Source organism: Pongo pygmaeus, chromosome 6 (assembly GCF_028885625.2).
Source record: "Pongo pygmaeus isolate AG05252 chromosome 6, NHGRI_mPonPyg2-v2.0_pri, whole genome shotgun sequence".
NCBI classification, from domain to species: domain Eukaryota; kingdom Metazoa; phylum Chordata; class Mammalia; order Primates; family Hominidae; genus Pongo; species Pongo pygmaeus.
In genome coordinates, this window is record NC_072379.2 from 137,677,005 (window position 1) to 137,694,994 (window position 17,990).

At 47.7% G+C, this 17,990-nt stretch overlaps 1 protein-coding gene across 5 annotated transcripts in view; it reads right to left on the reverse strand.

Moving 5' to 3' along the window:
* Positions 1-17,990, reverse strand: part of ATP6V0A4 (ATPase H+ transporting V0 subunit a4) — a 91,754-nt gene that overhangs the window by 7,330 nt on the left and 66,434 nt on the right. For 4 of the 5 annotated variants that reach the window (XM_054494693.1, XM_054494695.2, XM_054494694.1 and 1 more), the window contains 3 exons: positions 15,625-15,726; positions 8,720-8,848; positions 2,728-2,845 (listed from right to left, as the gene is read on the reverse strand). In XM_054494693.1, the coding sequence (XP_054350668.1) occupies positions 2,728-2,845; positions 8,720-8,848; positions 15,625-15,726 (349 nt within the window). The remainder of the gene's footprint in view (positions 1-2,727; positions 2,846-8,719; positions 8,849-15,624; positions 15,727-17,990) is intronic. The other variant, XM_063667872.1, reaches the window with a different exon arrangement.

A 17,990-nucleotide genomic window follows, 5' to 3' on the forward strand; every position in this document is an offset into this window, starting at 1 on the left:
GGCTGAGGCAGAAGAATCGCTTGAACCAGTGAGCCAAGATCACGCCACTGCACTCCAGCCTGGTGACAGAGCAAGACTCTGTCTCAAAAAAAAAGACATGCTTGTGGGTGTCTGTGCTGCAGGCACTTGCAGGGCTGAGTGTGTGCATCTGAGCATTCGTGTGCACGTAAAAGTGTGTGTATGTGAGTTTGTGCAAGGAAACGAACACAGCTGAGTTGTGAAGATCACACAAATGCTGAGCACTGGAGTTTCTACTGTAAATGAATAATCACACACTTTTACTACTTTCTTTTCTATCCATTCAGCACACATCTTGGCCTGGCTTCTCTGTTCTAGGCATTATGCTCAGTGCCAGGAATGCTAAGATAAAAGTCAGGGTCTTTGCTTTCAAGGAGCTCATAGTCCAGTAGGGAGACATGCTAATCAAGACAATTATAATTGAAGCTAGGTTAAGAGCATGCCCCAGAACCACAGGAACGCATCTTCCAGACTGGGGGACTAGGAAGGAAGATTTCCAGCTGAGTTATGAAGGAGGAATTAAATACCAGGTAGGGAGAGAGTTAAAGAAGGGACTATTTCAGGCAAGGGGGCTGCAGGGGCAAACACACAGAGGGGCCCAGGAAGTACTGCATCTTCTGGAGACTCAATGTAGTTCTTCAGGCCAGGCGTGGTGGCTCACATCTGTAATCCCAGCACTTTGGGAGGCCAAGGCAGGAGGATTGTTTGAGCCCAGGAGTTCAAGACAAGCCGCCTGGGCAACATGGTGAAACCGTGTCTCTACCAAACAAACAAAAAACAAACAAAAAAATCGCCAAGTGTAGTGGTGTGTACCTATAGTCCCAGCTACTTGGGAGGCCGAGGCAGGAGAATTGCTTGAGCCCAAGAGTTTGAGGCCAGCCTAGGCAACAAGGCAAAACCCTGTCTCTACCAAAAAAATACAAAAATTGGCCCACGCGTGGTGGCATGCACCTGTGGTCCCAGCTACTTGGGAAGCTGAGGCGGTAGAATGACATGAGCCTGGGAGTTCGAGGCCATGATAGCGCCACTGCACTCCACCTGGGCAACAGAGGGAGACCCTGTCTCAGGATAAAAAAAAAAAAATAAGCACTCCTCAGGGCCACTGCATATGAAATGGATGGGTCTGGAGTGCTGGTGGGGCACTAAGGAAAACTGACAAGAAACAAGACTGGAGAAGGCCCCAGAGATCAAGATGGGGCTTACAAGTGAGTTGGTGAGTCAGGATTCCTGACGTTAGGAAACCCCGGGGCTCGGATCTTTATCAAAATTGTATTTCCAATACCTGAAATCTCAGCACTTTGGGAGGCTGAGGCAAGAGGATCCCTTGAGGCCAGGAGTGTGAGATCAGCCTGGGCAACATAGTGAGACCTTGTCTCTTTTAGATAGATAGATAGATAGATAGATAGATAGATAGATAGATAGATAGATAGATAAAGATAGATTAGATAGATAGATAGATAGACAGACAGACAGACAGATAGATAGATAGATAGATAGATAGATAGATAGATAGATAGATAAGAAAGAAAGAGAAAGAAAGAAAGAAAGAAAGAATTGTATTTCTGGGCCTGGCCTGACTGACCCTGGACTGCTGTGAATTCACAAAGGTGGTGAGCATTTCCTGAGGGTCAGCTCAGCAGGCAGCCAACTGACTCCCAGCAATGCTCATAATCAAGATAGGCCTTCTCTTAAAGGTCAGCACCTTGCAGAAGGGCATGGTAGCCTGAAAAAATATGTTCCCCCATCCCCAAAGATGTCCACATCCTAATCCTAATCCTAATCCTAATAACCTGTCAACATACTATATTACATAGCAACAGTGGCTTTGCAGATAAGATTAAGCTAAGAATCCTGAGAGAGGGGCGTTATTCCGGATTATCTGGATATGCCCAACGTCATCACTAGAGTCTTTGTAAGAGGAAGGCAGGAGAGTGACAGTGAGAGAAAAAGGAGATTTGATATTGGAAGCAGAGGTTGAAGTGATGCAAAGAGGAGCCACAAGCCACGGAATGCAGGCAGCCTCAAGAAGCTGGAAAGGGCAGGACACAGATTCTACCTGCAGCCTGCGGCAGGAGCACAGCTGCCCACGCCCTGATTTTAGGACTCTGGCTTCAAAAACTGGAAGACACCAAATTTGTGTTGTTGGGTTTTTTTTTTTTTTTTTTTTGAGATGGAGTCTCACTCTGTAGCCCAGTGTGGAGTGCAGTGATGCGATCTCAGCTCACTGCAACCTCCGCCTTCCGGGTTCAAGCAATTCTCCTGCTTCAGTCTCCCAAGTAGCTGGAGTTACACGCGCCTTCCACCATGCCCAGCTAATTTTTGTACTTTCAGTAGAGACGGGCAGGCTCTTGGCCAGGCTGATCTTGAACTCCTGGGCTCAAGCAATTCACCCAAACTCTGCCTCCCAAAGCTCTGGGATTACAGGTGTGAGCCACTGCGCCCCGCCAAATTTGTGTTGTTTTAAGTCACGAGCGTTTGTGACAATTTGTTACAGCAGCAGTAGGAGACTATTAATACAGAAGGTGACCACCCCAGCAACATGCAGCCAGACCCACAGAAAAGGCACCTGTGCCTGGGAAAGAAGAGCCATTCTTTTGGCAAACATCCACAAATAGCTCAGAGAAGTCACCTTTACCTCCAAATACATTGCACCTATTTCCCAGGGTGTTGGGGAGAGCTGACTGTCCCCCTGATGGGCTGCTCACTCACGTGCATGAGCCAGGCTGAGGGCCCAGAGCCGCAGGTAGGAGGCTGTGTTTGAAATGCAGCCCAGGCAGTACTCGATGGTGTGGATGGCTTGGTGGACAAAGACGTCTCCAAAGTTGAACTGAAAGATGGAATTGTTTATTTTACTTCATTGAGAACTTTCTACACAACATTGATGCAAAGATGAATAAGACATGGGCTTTGCTGTTCAGACACTCTCAGTCTAACTAGGGGAAAAGAAATAGTAATAAACTTAGAGAAAGAATTATCAGCACAAAGTCGTATGTTATGTGTGTCTTAACGTTCCCCAGCAATAGCTGAAAAAAAGCTCAAAGACGACAACTGGGTGGTAAGGGGAGATGAGATTTGTGCTGTGCCAGGAAGCCTGGGTAGAGATGTGACTTGAAGGACAAGAAATTGTTCCTGAGGAGGAAAAGGATCCCTGGTTGGGGAAAAAAACAGGTAGCTGGGAATATCACCAAGTCAAGTTGGAAAGAAAAGAATTTGGCTGGAACTGGGAGCTTGTTTAGGTGAGGAATAGAAGACAGTGCTCCTGTGTGGAAGTTTCTAGAAAGGCAAGCTATGGGTAAAGTTGAAGAAACAACCATAGAGGCAGGTTATTCTGGTAACATCATGGTTTAGAGAAGGGACAGCCTTAAAGAAAAAAAAAAAAAAAAAAAAAAAGGACAATTTGGTTATGAGCTCAGTAACACAGGAAAGAAGTAAATAACAGAACGAAGAAGACAGCCATGGCTCATTCTCCCCTCACGCTCTCTGATGTGACAGACAATTTTTTTGGCAGGGGACAGGGTCTTGCTCTGTCACTCAGGCTGGAATGCAGCAGCACAATCACAGCTCACTGCAGCCTTGACCTCCCAGGCCCAGGTGATCCTCCCATCTCAGCCTACTGAGTAGCTGGGACTACAGGCATGCATCACCATACCTGGCTAATTTTTGTATTTTTTGTAGAGACAGGGTTTCACCATGTTGCCCAGGCTGGTCTGGAACTCCTGGCCTCAAATAATCTGCCCGCCTCGGCCTCCCAAAGTGCTGGGATTACAGGTGTGAGCCACTGTGCCTGGCCATGGGGGACAATTGACTGGTGCTGTACAGGCCCTCAAGTTGCTCACAGCCTAGTCAGGAGAATATGTAGAAGGGTTCCCATGCCACATTCTGGGAAGCGCAATGACCAGGGCATGCAGTGGTATCGTAGGAACACAGAGAAGGCCCCTTACCCACTTGGGGCCAGGGCAGCCGGGGCTCTGAGGCTCCTAAGCCCGAGTAGCTGGAAGAATGACATTGACAGAGGTGGGCAGTTGGCTCTCCACATGCTGAGTTTCAGATGGCAGTGGGCCTTATCAGTAGACACTCTGCACATGGGAGCTCAGGTGGAACTAGGGGGGCCCTGAAGAAAAGCCCAGGCTGGAAATGGACTCCTGAGACTGCATCTGCAGGAGGATGGAGGAGATCAACAAGGGAAATATCAAGGAAAGAGGAGATCACGCCTGTGATCCCAGCACGTCGGGAGGCCAAGGCAGGTGGATCACAAGGTCAAGAGATCGAGACCACCCTGGCGAACATGGTGAAACCTCGTCTCTACTAAAAATTTAAAAATTAACTGGGTGTGGTGGCGTGCACCTGTAATCCCAGCTACTCAGGAGGCTGAGGCAGGAGAACCGCTTGAACCTGTGAGGTGGAGGTTGGAGTGAGCCAAGATCTTGCCACTGCACTCTAGCCTGGCAACAGAGTGAGACTCTGTCTAAAAAAAGAAAAAGAAAAGAAAGAGGAGCTCCCAGCCTTGGGAAACATCTTCATTCAGAGATAACAAAACAAGGCCGGGCACGGTGGCTCATGTCTGTAATCCCAGCACTTTGGGAGGCCAAGACAAGTGGGTCACTTGAAGTCAGGAGTTTGAGACCAGCCTGGCCAAGATGGTGAGACCCTACCTCTACTAAAAACAGAAAAATTAGACAGGCATGGTGGTGCATGCCTGTAGTCCCAGCTACTTGGGAGGCTGAAGCAGGAGAATTGCTTGAACCCGGGAGGCGGAGGTTGCAGTGAGCTGAGATCGTGCCATTGCACTCCAGTCTGGGTGACACAGTGAGACTCTGTTTCGAAAAAAAAAAAAAAGGGGGGGGGGAGATGAGATAACAAAACAAGAAACTGATGAAAAGAAAAGATCAAAGAAGCTAGAGCAGTCACGCTGCAGTCACGGATGTCTGCGGAGGGAGACGTCCAGGAAGGAATGGGGGGTGGGGTGCAGTCACGGATGTCTGGGAGGGAGACGTCCAGGAAGGAATGGGGGGGTGCAGTCACGGATGTCTGCAGAGGGAGACGTCCAGGAAGGAATGGGGGGTGGTGTGCAGTCACGGATGTCTGCAGAGGGAGACGTCCAGGAAGGAATGGGGGGTGGGGTGCAGTCACGGATGTCTGGGAGGGAGACGTCCAGGAAGGAATGGGGAGGTGCAGTCACGGATGTCTGCGGAGGGAGACGTCCAGGAAGGAAGGGGGGGTATGGGGGTGGATGTGCAGTCACAGATGTCTGCGGAGGGAGACGTCCAGGAAGGCAGTGGGGGGTGCAGTCACAGATGTCTGCGGAGGGAGACGTCCAGGAAGGAAGGGGGAGGGGGTGCAGTCACAGATGTCTGCGGAGGGAGACGTCCAGGAAGGAAGGGGGGGGAGGTGCAGTCACGGATGTCTGCGGAGGGAGACGTCCAGGAAGGTGTTGGGGGGGTGTGTGTGTGTGCAGTCACGGATATCTGCAGAGGGAGACGTCCAGTAAAGAATTGGGGGGGTTGCAGTCACGGATGTCTGCGGAGGGAGACGTCCAGGAAGGAATGGCGGTGCATTTACTGATGTCAGAGGTTATGGGGACAAGATAAAAATGAGAACCTCAATTTAGCAATGAAAGCAGCTGTGAGGAATTGAAGGGACAGGAATGGGCAGAGATGAAGTGAGCAGGTAGAGAGAGTTAAGGTAAAGAAGAACTACATAAGAAAGAATTCATCTTGGCCAGGTGTGGTAGCTCATGCCTGTAATCCCAGCACTTTGGAAGGCCGAGGCAGGAGGATCACTTGAGCCCAGGAGTTCAGAACCAACCCGAGCAACAAAGTGAGACCCCATCTCTACCAAAAATTCAAAAAATTAGCCAGGTGTGGTGGCATGCACCTGCGGTCCCAGCTACTTGGGAGGCTGAGGCAGGAGGATCGCTTGGGCTCAGGAGGTCAAGGCTGCTGTGAGCCATGATTGTGCCACTGCATACCAGCCTCAGCAATAGAACAAGACCCTGTCTCAAAATAGTAATTATAATAATCATAATTAACCTTACTGAACAGGACTGGCTTTGTCTTGGCTCCTGGGTGGTAACCTCTAAACCACTGGCATTTCCCACGTGAAAGGGTCTTTGTTATTCATGCTGGGCCCCTGGGACCACACCTGATCGTTTATGCGAATGCAGTGGTTCAAGTTGGGCACCTCATAGTTGAAGTGGGGTCTGGCCACACCAGAAAGACCAACCACATGCTTAGAGAGTTGGGACTTATCTGCAAGGTGGGAGAGAACTGGGGACGCAGTGCAGCAACTGCTAGGGCTGCATCCACCAATCAATCATCAGTCAATCAATCAGTCAGTCCTGCCTGCATGAGGAAACTCCAGTAAAACTTTGGACTCTGAAGCTTGGGTGACCGGCCTGGGCTGGCGATTCTCTGCACATCTTGCCACACATCAATGTGGGGACAGTAATGTGCCTCCAAGGACACAGCTCCTCATTTGGAACTCACTGTCCCAGATACTGCCCTATCCTCTCTGCCTTTCTCATTTAAATTCTTTTGCTACAAAAGCTGTAAGTGGACAGGCACAGTGGCTCACGCCTGTAATCTCAGCACTTTGGGAGGCCAAGGTGGGAAGATCACCTGAGGTCAGGAGTTAAAAGCCAGCCTGGCCAACAGGGTGAAATCCCATCTCTACAAAAACACACACAAAAAAATTAGCCGGGCATGGTGGTGGGAGCCCGTAATCCCAGCTACTCGGGAGGCTGAGGCGGGAGAATTGCTTGAACCTGGGAGGCAAAGGTTGCAGTTAGCTGAGATCGCACCATTGCACTCCAGCCTGGGCAATAGGGCAAGACTCTTGTCTCAAAAAAAAAAAAAAAAAAACTGTCAGCATAGCACTTTCCGGAGTTCTGTGAGTCATTTTGGCCCCAAAGGACCCTAAGGGGTCCTGCGAATGTATAGTCAGCTTGCCTGAAGTGAGAATGGCCCTGGGAACCCCTAAAGTTGTGGCTGGGATCAGTCTTGGGCAGATGTGACAGTCAAGGACTGCACCCTTAACCTTGAGTTTGGCTAACCCTAGCGTGGAGAGAAGCAAGCAAGGAACTTGGAAGAGAAACAGGGGGAGGCACACATTTGCCTGGAGACGGGAGACCCATGCATGATTAGACCTGGGGGAAAGAGGTCCATGAATGGAGACTAAAGTTGCCCAAGCCAGGGCAGCCTGTTCATGTTGGAGGTGGCAGGTGGAAATTGTCTGGATATAGATTGAGGGCAGGAGGAGAAGAGATGAGGGAGGTTGCCCTGGACAGGCCAGGACTTGAGGAGTCAGAACATGCGTGGGTTGGATTCTAAAACATTCCAGCAGGTCTGACAGACTTGGTAATGTCAACAGCCACTACTGTGAATCACTCTGTACCTGGAATTTTCTTGGAAAGAATTTTCGCGATTGAGATTTTTCATTAATTCTAATTAATCAAGATTTTTTTTTTTTTTCAGAGTCTTGCTCTGTCACCCAGGCTGGAGTGCAGTGGCACGATCTCATCTCACTGCAACCTCTGCCTCCCAGGTTCAAGTGATTCTCCTGCCTCAGCCTCCCCAGTAGCTGGGATTACATGTGCCCACCACCATGCCTGGCTAATTTTTGTATTTTTAGTAGAGACAGGGTTTCACCATACTGTCCAGGCTGGTGTTGAACTCCTAACCTCAAGTGATCCGCCCGCCTTGGCCTACCAAAGTGCTGGGATTACAGGTATGAGCCACCACACATGGCTATCAAGAGAAAACTTTTTAAAATAAGCAATTAACACCACAAATGGAGCCATTTATAGCATCTGTGGCCCTCATGGAAACCCAGTTCCCACTCCCAAATTAGAACAGAGCTCCGGTTAAAGCCTCTAGCCTGGGATTCACAAATGTGGCTGACTTCAGTGAACACATGGAACAGACAGCTGCTTTCATCTGGGAGGATGTGGCACGGGCTCCTGAGGGGCAGTGGCTGTCCTTGCACAGGCAGGGGCAGGGAGGGATGAGGGAACAAAAAAATTTATGAATTCACATGAGAGGCAGATAACATTATAAAGAGATCATGGGGGCCAGGCACGGTGGCTCACGCCTGTAATCCCAGCACTCTGGGAGGCCGAGGCAGGCAGATCACCTGAGGTCAGGAGTTCAAGATCAGCCTGGCCAATATGGTGAAGCCCCATCTCTACTAAAAACACAAAAATTAACCGGGTGCAGTGGCGGGTGCCTGTAATCCCAGCTATTAGAGAGGCCGAGGCAGGAGAATCACTTGAGCCTGGGATACGGAGGTTGCAGTGAGCCGAAATTGGCTCACTCCAGCCTGGGCAACAGAGTGAGACTCTATCTCAAAAACAAACAAAAAAGATTATAGGGGCATGGTGCTGAGCCAAGGAGGCCTCAGTGACATGCAGGACCTTCTTGTTACTAGATCTGAGGCTGATATTCACCTGACACATTCAGATGCAGCAGTACTTGGACTAGAAATATTAAAATGTGCCCAGATTGGTTGCTAAATAGCTGTTCTGATCCTCTTAGACTAGCTAGTAGGTCCCCTTCCCTGAGACCTTCACAGCCTCCCAGGACTCAGCAGTGACAGGGCTACTGCCCCGTGGGGCCCTCCAGACCCGCCCAGCTCTACTGCTTATGTCCATTCTAGAATCTGTATAAACTAAGGAGTCTTCCTCAGGGGCTCTCGTCCCAGATACCTCTTCTCCATGGTCATCCAGAGCCCCGTGGGTATCTGCAGAAGTCCTCTGGCCAGAACTGCTGGAAGGGCTGGAGCTGTCACCTTCAATGTTCTCAGTGGCATCTTCTTGGATCCTGGATGCCTGCAGCTGACAACAAGCAGGGAAATGAGGAATGCGCTCAACTCACCCTAAGAATTCTAACACATATAAATATAAATAAAGGCTCTCCTCAAATACTACCTAGGTACGAGACACTGTTCTAAACACTACACTATCTCATTAAGCCCTCACAACAACCATTTTATATAAGCACAATTATCACCCTATTTTCTAGAGAAGTAAGCTGCAGTACAGAAAGGTTAAGAAATGTGCCCGGGAGGCACAGCTTGCAGTGAGCGGCATCATGCCACTACACTCTAGCCTGGGCAACAAAGAGAGACTCCGTCTCAAAAAAAAATAATAAATAAAATAAAATAAAAATAAGAAAAGAAATGTGCCCGGCTGGGTGTGGTGACTCATGCCTGTAATCCCAGCACTTTGGGAGACAGAGGCTGGCAGATCACTTAAGGTCAGGAGTCCAAGACCAGCGTGGCCAACATGGGGAAAACCCATCTCTACTAAAAATACAAAAATTAGGCCAGGCACCGTGGCTCATGCCTGTAATCCTAGCAATTTGGGAGGCTGAGGTGGGTAGATCACCTGGGGTCAGGAGTTTGAGACCAGCCTGGCCAACATAGTGAAACACCGTCTCTACTAAAAATACAAAAAATAGCTGGGTGTGGTGGTGCACACCTGTAATCCCAGCTACCCAGGAGGCTGAGGCAGGAGAATCACTGGAACTCAGGAGGTGGAGGCTGCAGTGAGCCAAGATCACGCCACTGCACTCCAGCCTGGGCGACAGAGCGAGACTCCATCTCAAAAAAAGAAAAAAAAAATTAAAGGCCAGGCACAGTGGCTCATGCCTATAATCCCAGTGCTGTGGGAGGCCAAGTTGAGAGCATTGCCTGAGGCCAAGAGTTCAAGACCAGCCTGGGCAACATAGCAAGATTCCATCTCCATAAAAATACAAAAATTAGTCGGGCATGGTAGCACATGCCTGTAATCCCAGCTACTCGGGAGGCTGAGGAAGGAGAATCGCTTGAACCTGGGAGGCGGAGTCTGCAGTGAGCCAAGATTGTGCCACTGCACTCCAGCCTGGGGGACAGAGTGAGACTCTGTCTCAAAAAAAAAAAAAAGAAAGAAAGATATGTGCCCAAGATCATACAGCTGGCAAGGCTGGTAAGTGGCAGAGCCATGATTCAAACCCAGCTGCCTGACTCCAGTGCATATGCTTTTTCACCACAATGCTCCAGAATGTGCCAAATTATAGTCTTGACAGTAAAGCAATGCAAGTACAAAAGTACCTTTCCATTGTTAAAAGAAATACACATGGTCATAAATCATCAGTCGTACCTTCCATGTAGCCTTGTGAAATTAACTATAAAAATAGCTTAGGAAAAATTCAAGGAAAAAAAAATCTAGGCGTAGTCACCATTCAACTTGGTCTGGTTTTACCCCTAAGTGTGAATGGTATATTTCTTTCAAGTCACCATGAAGCTTAATGTCCCATGTCCAAAGTTTTTCTAGAATGATTTCACGGGAGGGGTATTGTAAATTAGGCATCAACGTATCTGGACCCTTCTTTCTTTCTTTTTATTTTTTTTCAGAAGGAATTTTGCTCCTTCGCCCACGCTGGAGTGAAGTGGTACAATCTCGGTTCACTGCAACCTCTGTCCCCCCAGTTCAAGAGATTCTCCAGCCTCAGCTCTTCTGAGTACCCGGGATTATAAGCACCCACCACCACACTCAGCTAATTTTTGTATTTTTAATAGAGACGGGGTTTCTCCATGTTGGCCAGGCTGATCTCGAACTCCTGACCTCAGGTGATCCACCTGCCTCGGCCTCCCAAAGTGCTAGGATTACAGGCGTGAGCCACCACACCCAGCCAGGGCCCTCCTTTCTTTAGCAGGTCTGCACTTAACATTTGCAGGGCTCTAGGCAAGAGCAAAGACGATAGTTCACATGCCATATGTTGAAATATTTAAAAGTTATACATCAAGCCAACAAATTCCTAAATAAAATATGTTCCATGTTTGAGCCTAGGAGTTCAAGATCAGCCTGAGCAACAAAGTGAGATCCCATCTCTCAAAAAAAAAAAAAAAATTTAGCCTGGCTGAGGGAGCACCTGTCCCAACTACATAGGAGGCTAGGACAGGAGGATCTCTTGAGCCTGGGATGTTGAGGCTGAAGTGAGCAGTGTTTGCGCCACTGCACTCCAGCCTGGGTGACCAAGCAAGACTCTGCCTCAAAAAAAAAAAAAAAAAAAAAAAAAAAAGTATGTGTGTAGGGGTTCTAGCTTAAAAAATAAATCTTTGTAAAAACTGGGAAGGCTGTGTTGAAATTCAGAATTCACGCCATGCCATGGCAGCATGGGAGCTGGCCCTGGACCAGGGAGCCCTCTTTTTTTCACCTTTGGCTTCATCCTATATCATGAGGGCCTTGTATGTGCACACAGACACCCTGACCCAAAATGTCTAAGTTCTGCTCACATTCCCTACAGACAGCTGCCCCTTGGCCACCCAGGGACTCGTGGTGTCCATGCCAGTGGCCTGGTCTGCCCTCAGGAGACTGAGGAACAAGGCCTCTGTAGGACCCAGAAGTGGGCTCAGGTCCATCTAGACAAGAGTCCAGGGTGCCTGGTGCCGAGAGCCAGCTTCTAGGTTAACCTTTCCCCAAGACCTTGTGGTTCTCTATCCCATGGGGAGGGACGTGGCTCAAGTTAACTTTATATTTGTCACCTCGAAATCCTATTTTCTCTCTCCTTCAACTTATAGAAGAAAATATCAAAGGAGAGATATATTATGGTTTCTCCATTTCCAACCCTAAACTCTACCCTTTTCTGCTCATTATTCTTGAATTAGTTAAAATGAACATGAATAATTTTGTAGAAGTGTGATACTGGACTTGTGAATCCTAGTGACTATCCTCCTTCCATATACTTACTTGCAGCCCTCTTACTAAAATCTCACAATGCTTAAGCTGGGTGGCGTATGAAATAAAACATACAGCAATCATTGTAAATTAGCTACTGGCAACTTTTTAAAAACACATGTGACTGGGCACAGTGGCTCACACTTACAATCCCAGCGCTTTGGGAGGCAAAGGCAGGAGAATCACTTGATCTCAGGAGTTCAAGACCAGCCTGGGCAACGTAGCAAGACCTCATCTCTACCAAAAAAACTAAAAAATAGCTGGGCATTGTGGTGCAGGCCTGCAGTCCCAGCTACTCAGGAGGCTGAGGTGGGAGGATTGCCTGAGCCCAGGAGGTGAGTCAGCTATGATCCCACCACTGCACTCCAATCTGGGCAACAGAGCAAGACCCTATCTAAAAATACATATATAAAATAAATAAAAATTAAAACTCATGTGCCAAAAGATATATACAAGGATGTTTATAGTATCACCATTTGTAATTACTAACACTGCAATGTTGGATGAGAGAAGACAGATCCCAGAGAAGACATTCTGGATGATTTCATTTAAATACAGTTCAAGAATAGGCAAAACGAACGGACAGTCCTGGAGGTCAGCACAATATTTGCTCTTGGGGTAAGAGTGACAGGAAGAAGGCACAAAAAACTTTTTTTTTTTTTGAGATGGAGTCTGGCTTTTGTCGCCCAGGCTGGAGTGCAATGTCAGTGATCTCAGCTCACTGCTATCTCCACCTCTCAGGTTCAAGCGATTCTCCTGCTTCAGCCTTCCGAGTAGCTGGGATTATAAGGCACTCACCACCACGCCGGCTAATTTTTGTATTTTTAGTAGAGACGGGGTTTCACCATGTTGGCCAGGCTGGTCTCGAACTCCTGACCTCAGGCAATCCACCTGCCTCGGCCTCCCAGAGTGCTGGGATTACAGGCATGAGCCACTGTGCCCGGTCAGGACTCTCAGGTTCTAAGGATGACCCATTTCTCGATTTCAGTGCTGGTGACACGAATGTGTTCATGCTGTGATACTTCATGGATTGGTGCCTCATTATTCCTGCACTTGTCTGTAAGTTATATGTTTCAATAACATTTACCATAAAAAAACGCACATGTTGAAATGAAGTTTTTTTTTTTTTTTTTTTGAGACAGATTCTCGTTCTGTCACCTGGGCTGGAGTGCAGTGGCGCAATTTTGGCTCACTGCAAGCTCCGCCTCCCGGGCTCATGCCATTCTCCTGCCTCAGCCTCCTGAGTCGCTGGGACTACAGGCGCCTGCCACCATGCCCGGCTAATTTTGTGTATTTTTAGTAGAGATGGGGTTTCACCGTGTTAGCCAGGATGGTCTTGATCTCCTGACCTCGTGATCCACCCGCCTCGGCCTCCCAAAGTGCTGGAATTACAGGTGTAAGCCACCACACCCGGCTGAAGATTTTAAATAGAAACACACAGTTATTTCACTGTGACCTGAGATGTGGGAGTATGGGGGGACCTGGGTTCATAGCAGCAAGTCAGAAGGGGAAACAGAACATGGGGGGCCTGGTGGCTGGCCCCAAGGGCTCTCAGAAGGAGATGTGTACTCACTGGCTGCCCACGGGGCATGTCACCAGGGCCACGCCACAGGCAGCCCTCTAGTGGAGAGGTTCCTAGGCCACATTCTGCAGGGACCCAGGTTGTAGAAGAGGCTAATAGACAGGACTCCTGTTCATACCACCTGAAGTCCATCAGAACAAATTGTTTATGTATTAGGTCTGTAGGATTTCATGAAGGAGAGGTGGAGAAGGGGCAAATAATGCCATTATAGGACCATCTCTTGAATGGAGGTGGTAATGTTTCCAATACGAAAAGGACCCTAAGCAGCCGCCTGAGGAAACAACCGACAGCAGTGCATCCCAAGGGCCAAGGGAACAGGCCTCCACACTGTCTTCAGGAGCTCCCATTACCGTCAGTTTCAGAGCTATCATCCATGAAGGCAGACTAGGAAAACCCTCTCTCCCTCCTTCCCTCTATTTGAGTCATATGGCGGCCAAAGGAGAAATCTACCACTTTGAGATCAGCAACTATTTAAAGAGCTTGTGTGGTACAAAGAGCAAGACAAGCTATTATTTTACAGTCCTGGAACTCAGGAGAGCCTGCAGTAACCTGGCTCTTGGCTTATGGACAGATTTAGTTCCTAGAAAAAAAAATTAAAATCACTTGAGGCCATGAGTTTGAGAGCAGCCTGGGCAGCATAGTGAGATCTTATCTCAAAAAAAAAAAAAAAAAAAAAAAAAAAAGCTGAGCCAGGCAGGGGGGCATGCCTGTTACTTGGGAGGCTGAGGCAGGAGGATGGCTTGAGCCCAGGAGTCAGAGGCTGCAGTGAGCTATGATTGTGCCGGTGAATAGCCACTGCACTCTGGCCTCAGAGACAGAGAGAGACCTTGTCTCTAGAAAAAAACGAAACAAAAAAAACTTGCATCTACTTCTCCAAACAGGTATTTGCCACCCTCTTTGAAATACCTGGTCACCTGTCTGGACAAGCACCCACCTCAACAACCCTCAACCACCTTGCTCTCCCACCAGTTAACCAAACAATAACCAAGTCTTCCTTGCTTTGTCTTCCTCTTTATGAATACCTCATATAGATTCCATTTCAGCTAAGCTTTGGAACGAGTTCAGACTGGCAGAAAATAAGGAGACAGTGGGAGGAGAGGCAGGTGACAGAGAAACAGAGCATCACATAGGGACAAACTTCCTGAACTCAAGTCTTGTCATGTCTAGGTCCCTGACTGTGCTGTCTATCCAGGTCAATATCCAACAAAGATCTTAGAAAAATAGAATTTAATCTGAACACATCTACAACCATTTAAAACATACACGGTCTCAGCACATTCCGCTTAATCTTTTTCACTAATAGAGGAAAGCAGAGAACGACCATCTCAAACCGTCTGTGTGTCAGAGCTAGATGCTGACGTCCTCTGGAAGGTTAATCTTCCTAAATCCTATTTGGTTCAGGCTGATATTAACCTCTGCTTCACCCGCTGAGTACATCTAAGGCTCAGGGGCAGTTTAGACAAAAAGAGAAAGTGGGCTGAACCTGGTATTTGGCAACAGGGGAAAAATCACAAACAAACAAAAACTGACCTAATTGAATTTGTTTACTCTTCTAATTCCCTGACACAATCTGTAACATGATACAGTAAAGTCTCACAACTTTAGAATATTAATGAAAAACAGCTTTTAATATTTGTTTTAAAAGTAAAATTATAATAAAATATTATTTATAACTAATAAAACAATCACATTCAGACCCTTATAAATCATTAACTACCATGAGACTCAGCACACATACACCCTGAACAAAGTATGCCAGACATAAGGTTTATTTTATTTTATTTTATTTTTGAGATGGTGTTTCGCCCTTTCGCCCAGGCTAGAGTGAAGTAGTGTGATCTCGGCTCACCACAATCTCCCCCACCACCCTGGGTTCAAGTGATTCTCCTGCCTCAGCCTCCCAAGTAGTTGGGATTACAGGTACCCATCACCATGCCTGGCTAATTTTGGTGTTTTTAGTAGAGATGGGGTTTCACCATGTTAGCCAGGCTGGTCTCAAACTCCCGACCTCAGGTGATCCACTTGCCTCGGCCTCCCAAAGTGCTAGGATTACAGGCGTGGGCCACTGCGCCCGGCCAAGACATAAGGTTTAAACGTGCTTGCCCTTAATAGAGTGTCTTGCTAGAAATAAGATGGCCCAGTGGAAAAGTCTAGCTCCATAGAACGAAACATACTCAGGGCAGGTCAGTTCCTCAACACCATTCTTCCAGCCCTGGCAGCCCAGGACAATTCTCTCTAAACCCAAGATTTATCTTTCCAGAAACCCACATTCCTATGCAAAGTAGGGTGAACTGAAACAAACAGCCCTTACCTGGGATTTCCGATGACTGGCTCTAAGAATAAACGGCTTAATCAGAAGCATCCACGGCACAGAGATCAAAGCCATAACCACAAAGAAACTTTGGACTTCTTGCTGCAAGACCAAAATGGCGAGATCTCAACATTTTCACATGACAGAACAGCACACTTTACGTGATGAAAATGACCACTATGGGCCACTTCACTAGCACTTTATTTTGAGAGATCTAAAGCATTTCAATGAATCCATTCACCTTCACATCTGGAATATTCCCCTTGCAGATAGAGAAATATCTGTCCAGTGTTTCCAAATGTTCGACACAGGGTAGACACTGGAAACTCTCTGTATTCCTTATTCTGAGTAGCCCCTTGTACCATATGTAACCAATCTTTTAAACAAGAAGTACGCATGAAACATTATAAAGGCACGCCTTGTCTTCAACTCTGTCCCATGGGGGTCGTTTTCACCTGGGTCTGGATGAAAACTATGGCAGGCCTCATGACTTTACCAGTCACTCGGTGGTACTCTAAAGTCCTTGGGTCAGTTTAAGTCACAAACAGTATTCAACCGGTAATTTTATATTTTGAGTCCTAGATAATTATCTGAGCTCTCTTGCTCCTATCTCTTAAAAAAGAAAAAAGAAGTTCCTCACCATCGCTACCTGACTTTCATCCCTTCAATGTGGGCGAGTTACTCAACAGGCTCTGGGTTACCCACTTTGAACTCACTCTCAGTCTCTCTCGCCTTCCCTTTGGAGTGAGGCAGCTGCGGTCTTCAGGCCTCTGCTGAAACCCTGGAGGAGTCCCTGTTATATTCCTGCTCCAGATCACCTTTCACATCCTTACACCCCTGCCTCCTTTCTTATACACACCCCAGTGACCAGTTTAGAGGAGTGACTCATAGCTGCTATGGTCAAAAGAACCAGCCAGCCTCAGAAGGCTCGGTCAGGGCTGCTGAGAAGGATTGAGAGCACGGTGCTCGAAGGAAACAGAAAAACATTTCTTGAGCCTTCACGTTTCTCCAAGCATTCTGCCCAAGGTTGCAGTAAATGCCAGGAGACAATTTATTATCTCAATTGTAACAAGATTCACCCTGATAATAGAGGGAACACTTTATCTGTTCCATCTTCCATCCTCACTCCACTTTTTTTTTTTGAGATGCAGTCTTGCTCTGTTGCCTAGGCTGGAGTGCAGTGGTGCCATCTCGGCTCACTGCAACCTCTGCCTCCTAGGTTCAAGCGATTTGCCTGCCTCAGCCTCCCAAGTAGCTGGGACAACCGGCACGTGCCACCACACCCGGCTAATTTTTTGTATTTTTAGTAGAGACGGGGTTTCACCGTGTTAGCCAGGATGGTCTCCATCTCCTGATCTCGTGATCCGCCCGCCTTGGCCTCCCAAAGTGCTGGGGTTACAGGCATGGGCCTCTGCACCTGGCCTCACTCTACTTTTAAATGCCCAAAAGAGGGAGACCATGTGAACCCAGGCTGAACTTATCCATCCTGGTACCTGCACACAATGCTGTCTCATGGCCCTTTGCCCATTTTTATGCAACAGAATTTTCCCCCGATGACGTGCAAAGCAACGGGATGTATGTGTGTGTGTGTGTGTGTGTGTGTGTGTAGCTATCCTCTGATATTCAAAGACAGCCAGGACAACGTTGGGAAGGGACTTTATTAACTTCTATTGCCTCTCCCAGCTGCATAACCCCAAAATTAGGTTATGAAAACTTCAAACTGTATCAAGACAATTAATCTTCATACTAGGGTGTGGGGAAACAAACCAACTCCAAATAATGATTTTGAATGGAAAAAAATTTGGATAAGCCATGCATTCACTGTGCAACACTCAGTGCATATTCCAAAGTGAGGACTTCAGTCTTTTTTTTTTTTTGAGACAGAGTCTTGCTCTGTCGCCCAGGCTGGAGTGCAGTGGCATGATCTCAGCTCACTGCAAGCTCCGCCTCCTGGGTTCACGCCATTCTTCTGCCTCAGTCTCTCCGAGTAGCGTGCCCGCCACCACGCCCAGCTAATTTTTTGTATTTTTAGTAGAGACGGGGTTTCACTGTGGTCTCGATCTCCTGACCTCGTGATCGGCCCACCTCGGCCTCCCAAAGTGCTGGGATTACAAGCGTGAGCCACCGCGCCCGACCAGGACTTCAGTCTTAATGAAAGCAGTTAGCACACGAACTATTTTGGTGAATCTGAGTTCTCTGCCTTAAAAGAAAAGAATTATTTGGGAAATCCAAATAAATGTTTGCTTAGATCCAGCACTGAGTAAATGAACCTTCAAAATACATTCAGTTCATGTCAACATTCTGGGGATGGCTCATCACAGTTACCATCTATGATAACAAAATGGTGCCCAATGGTAATGTGCCTG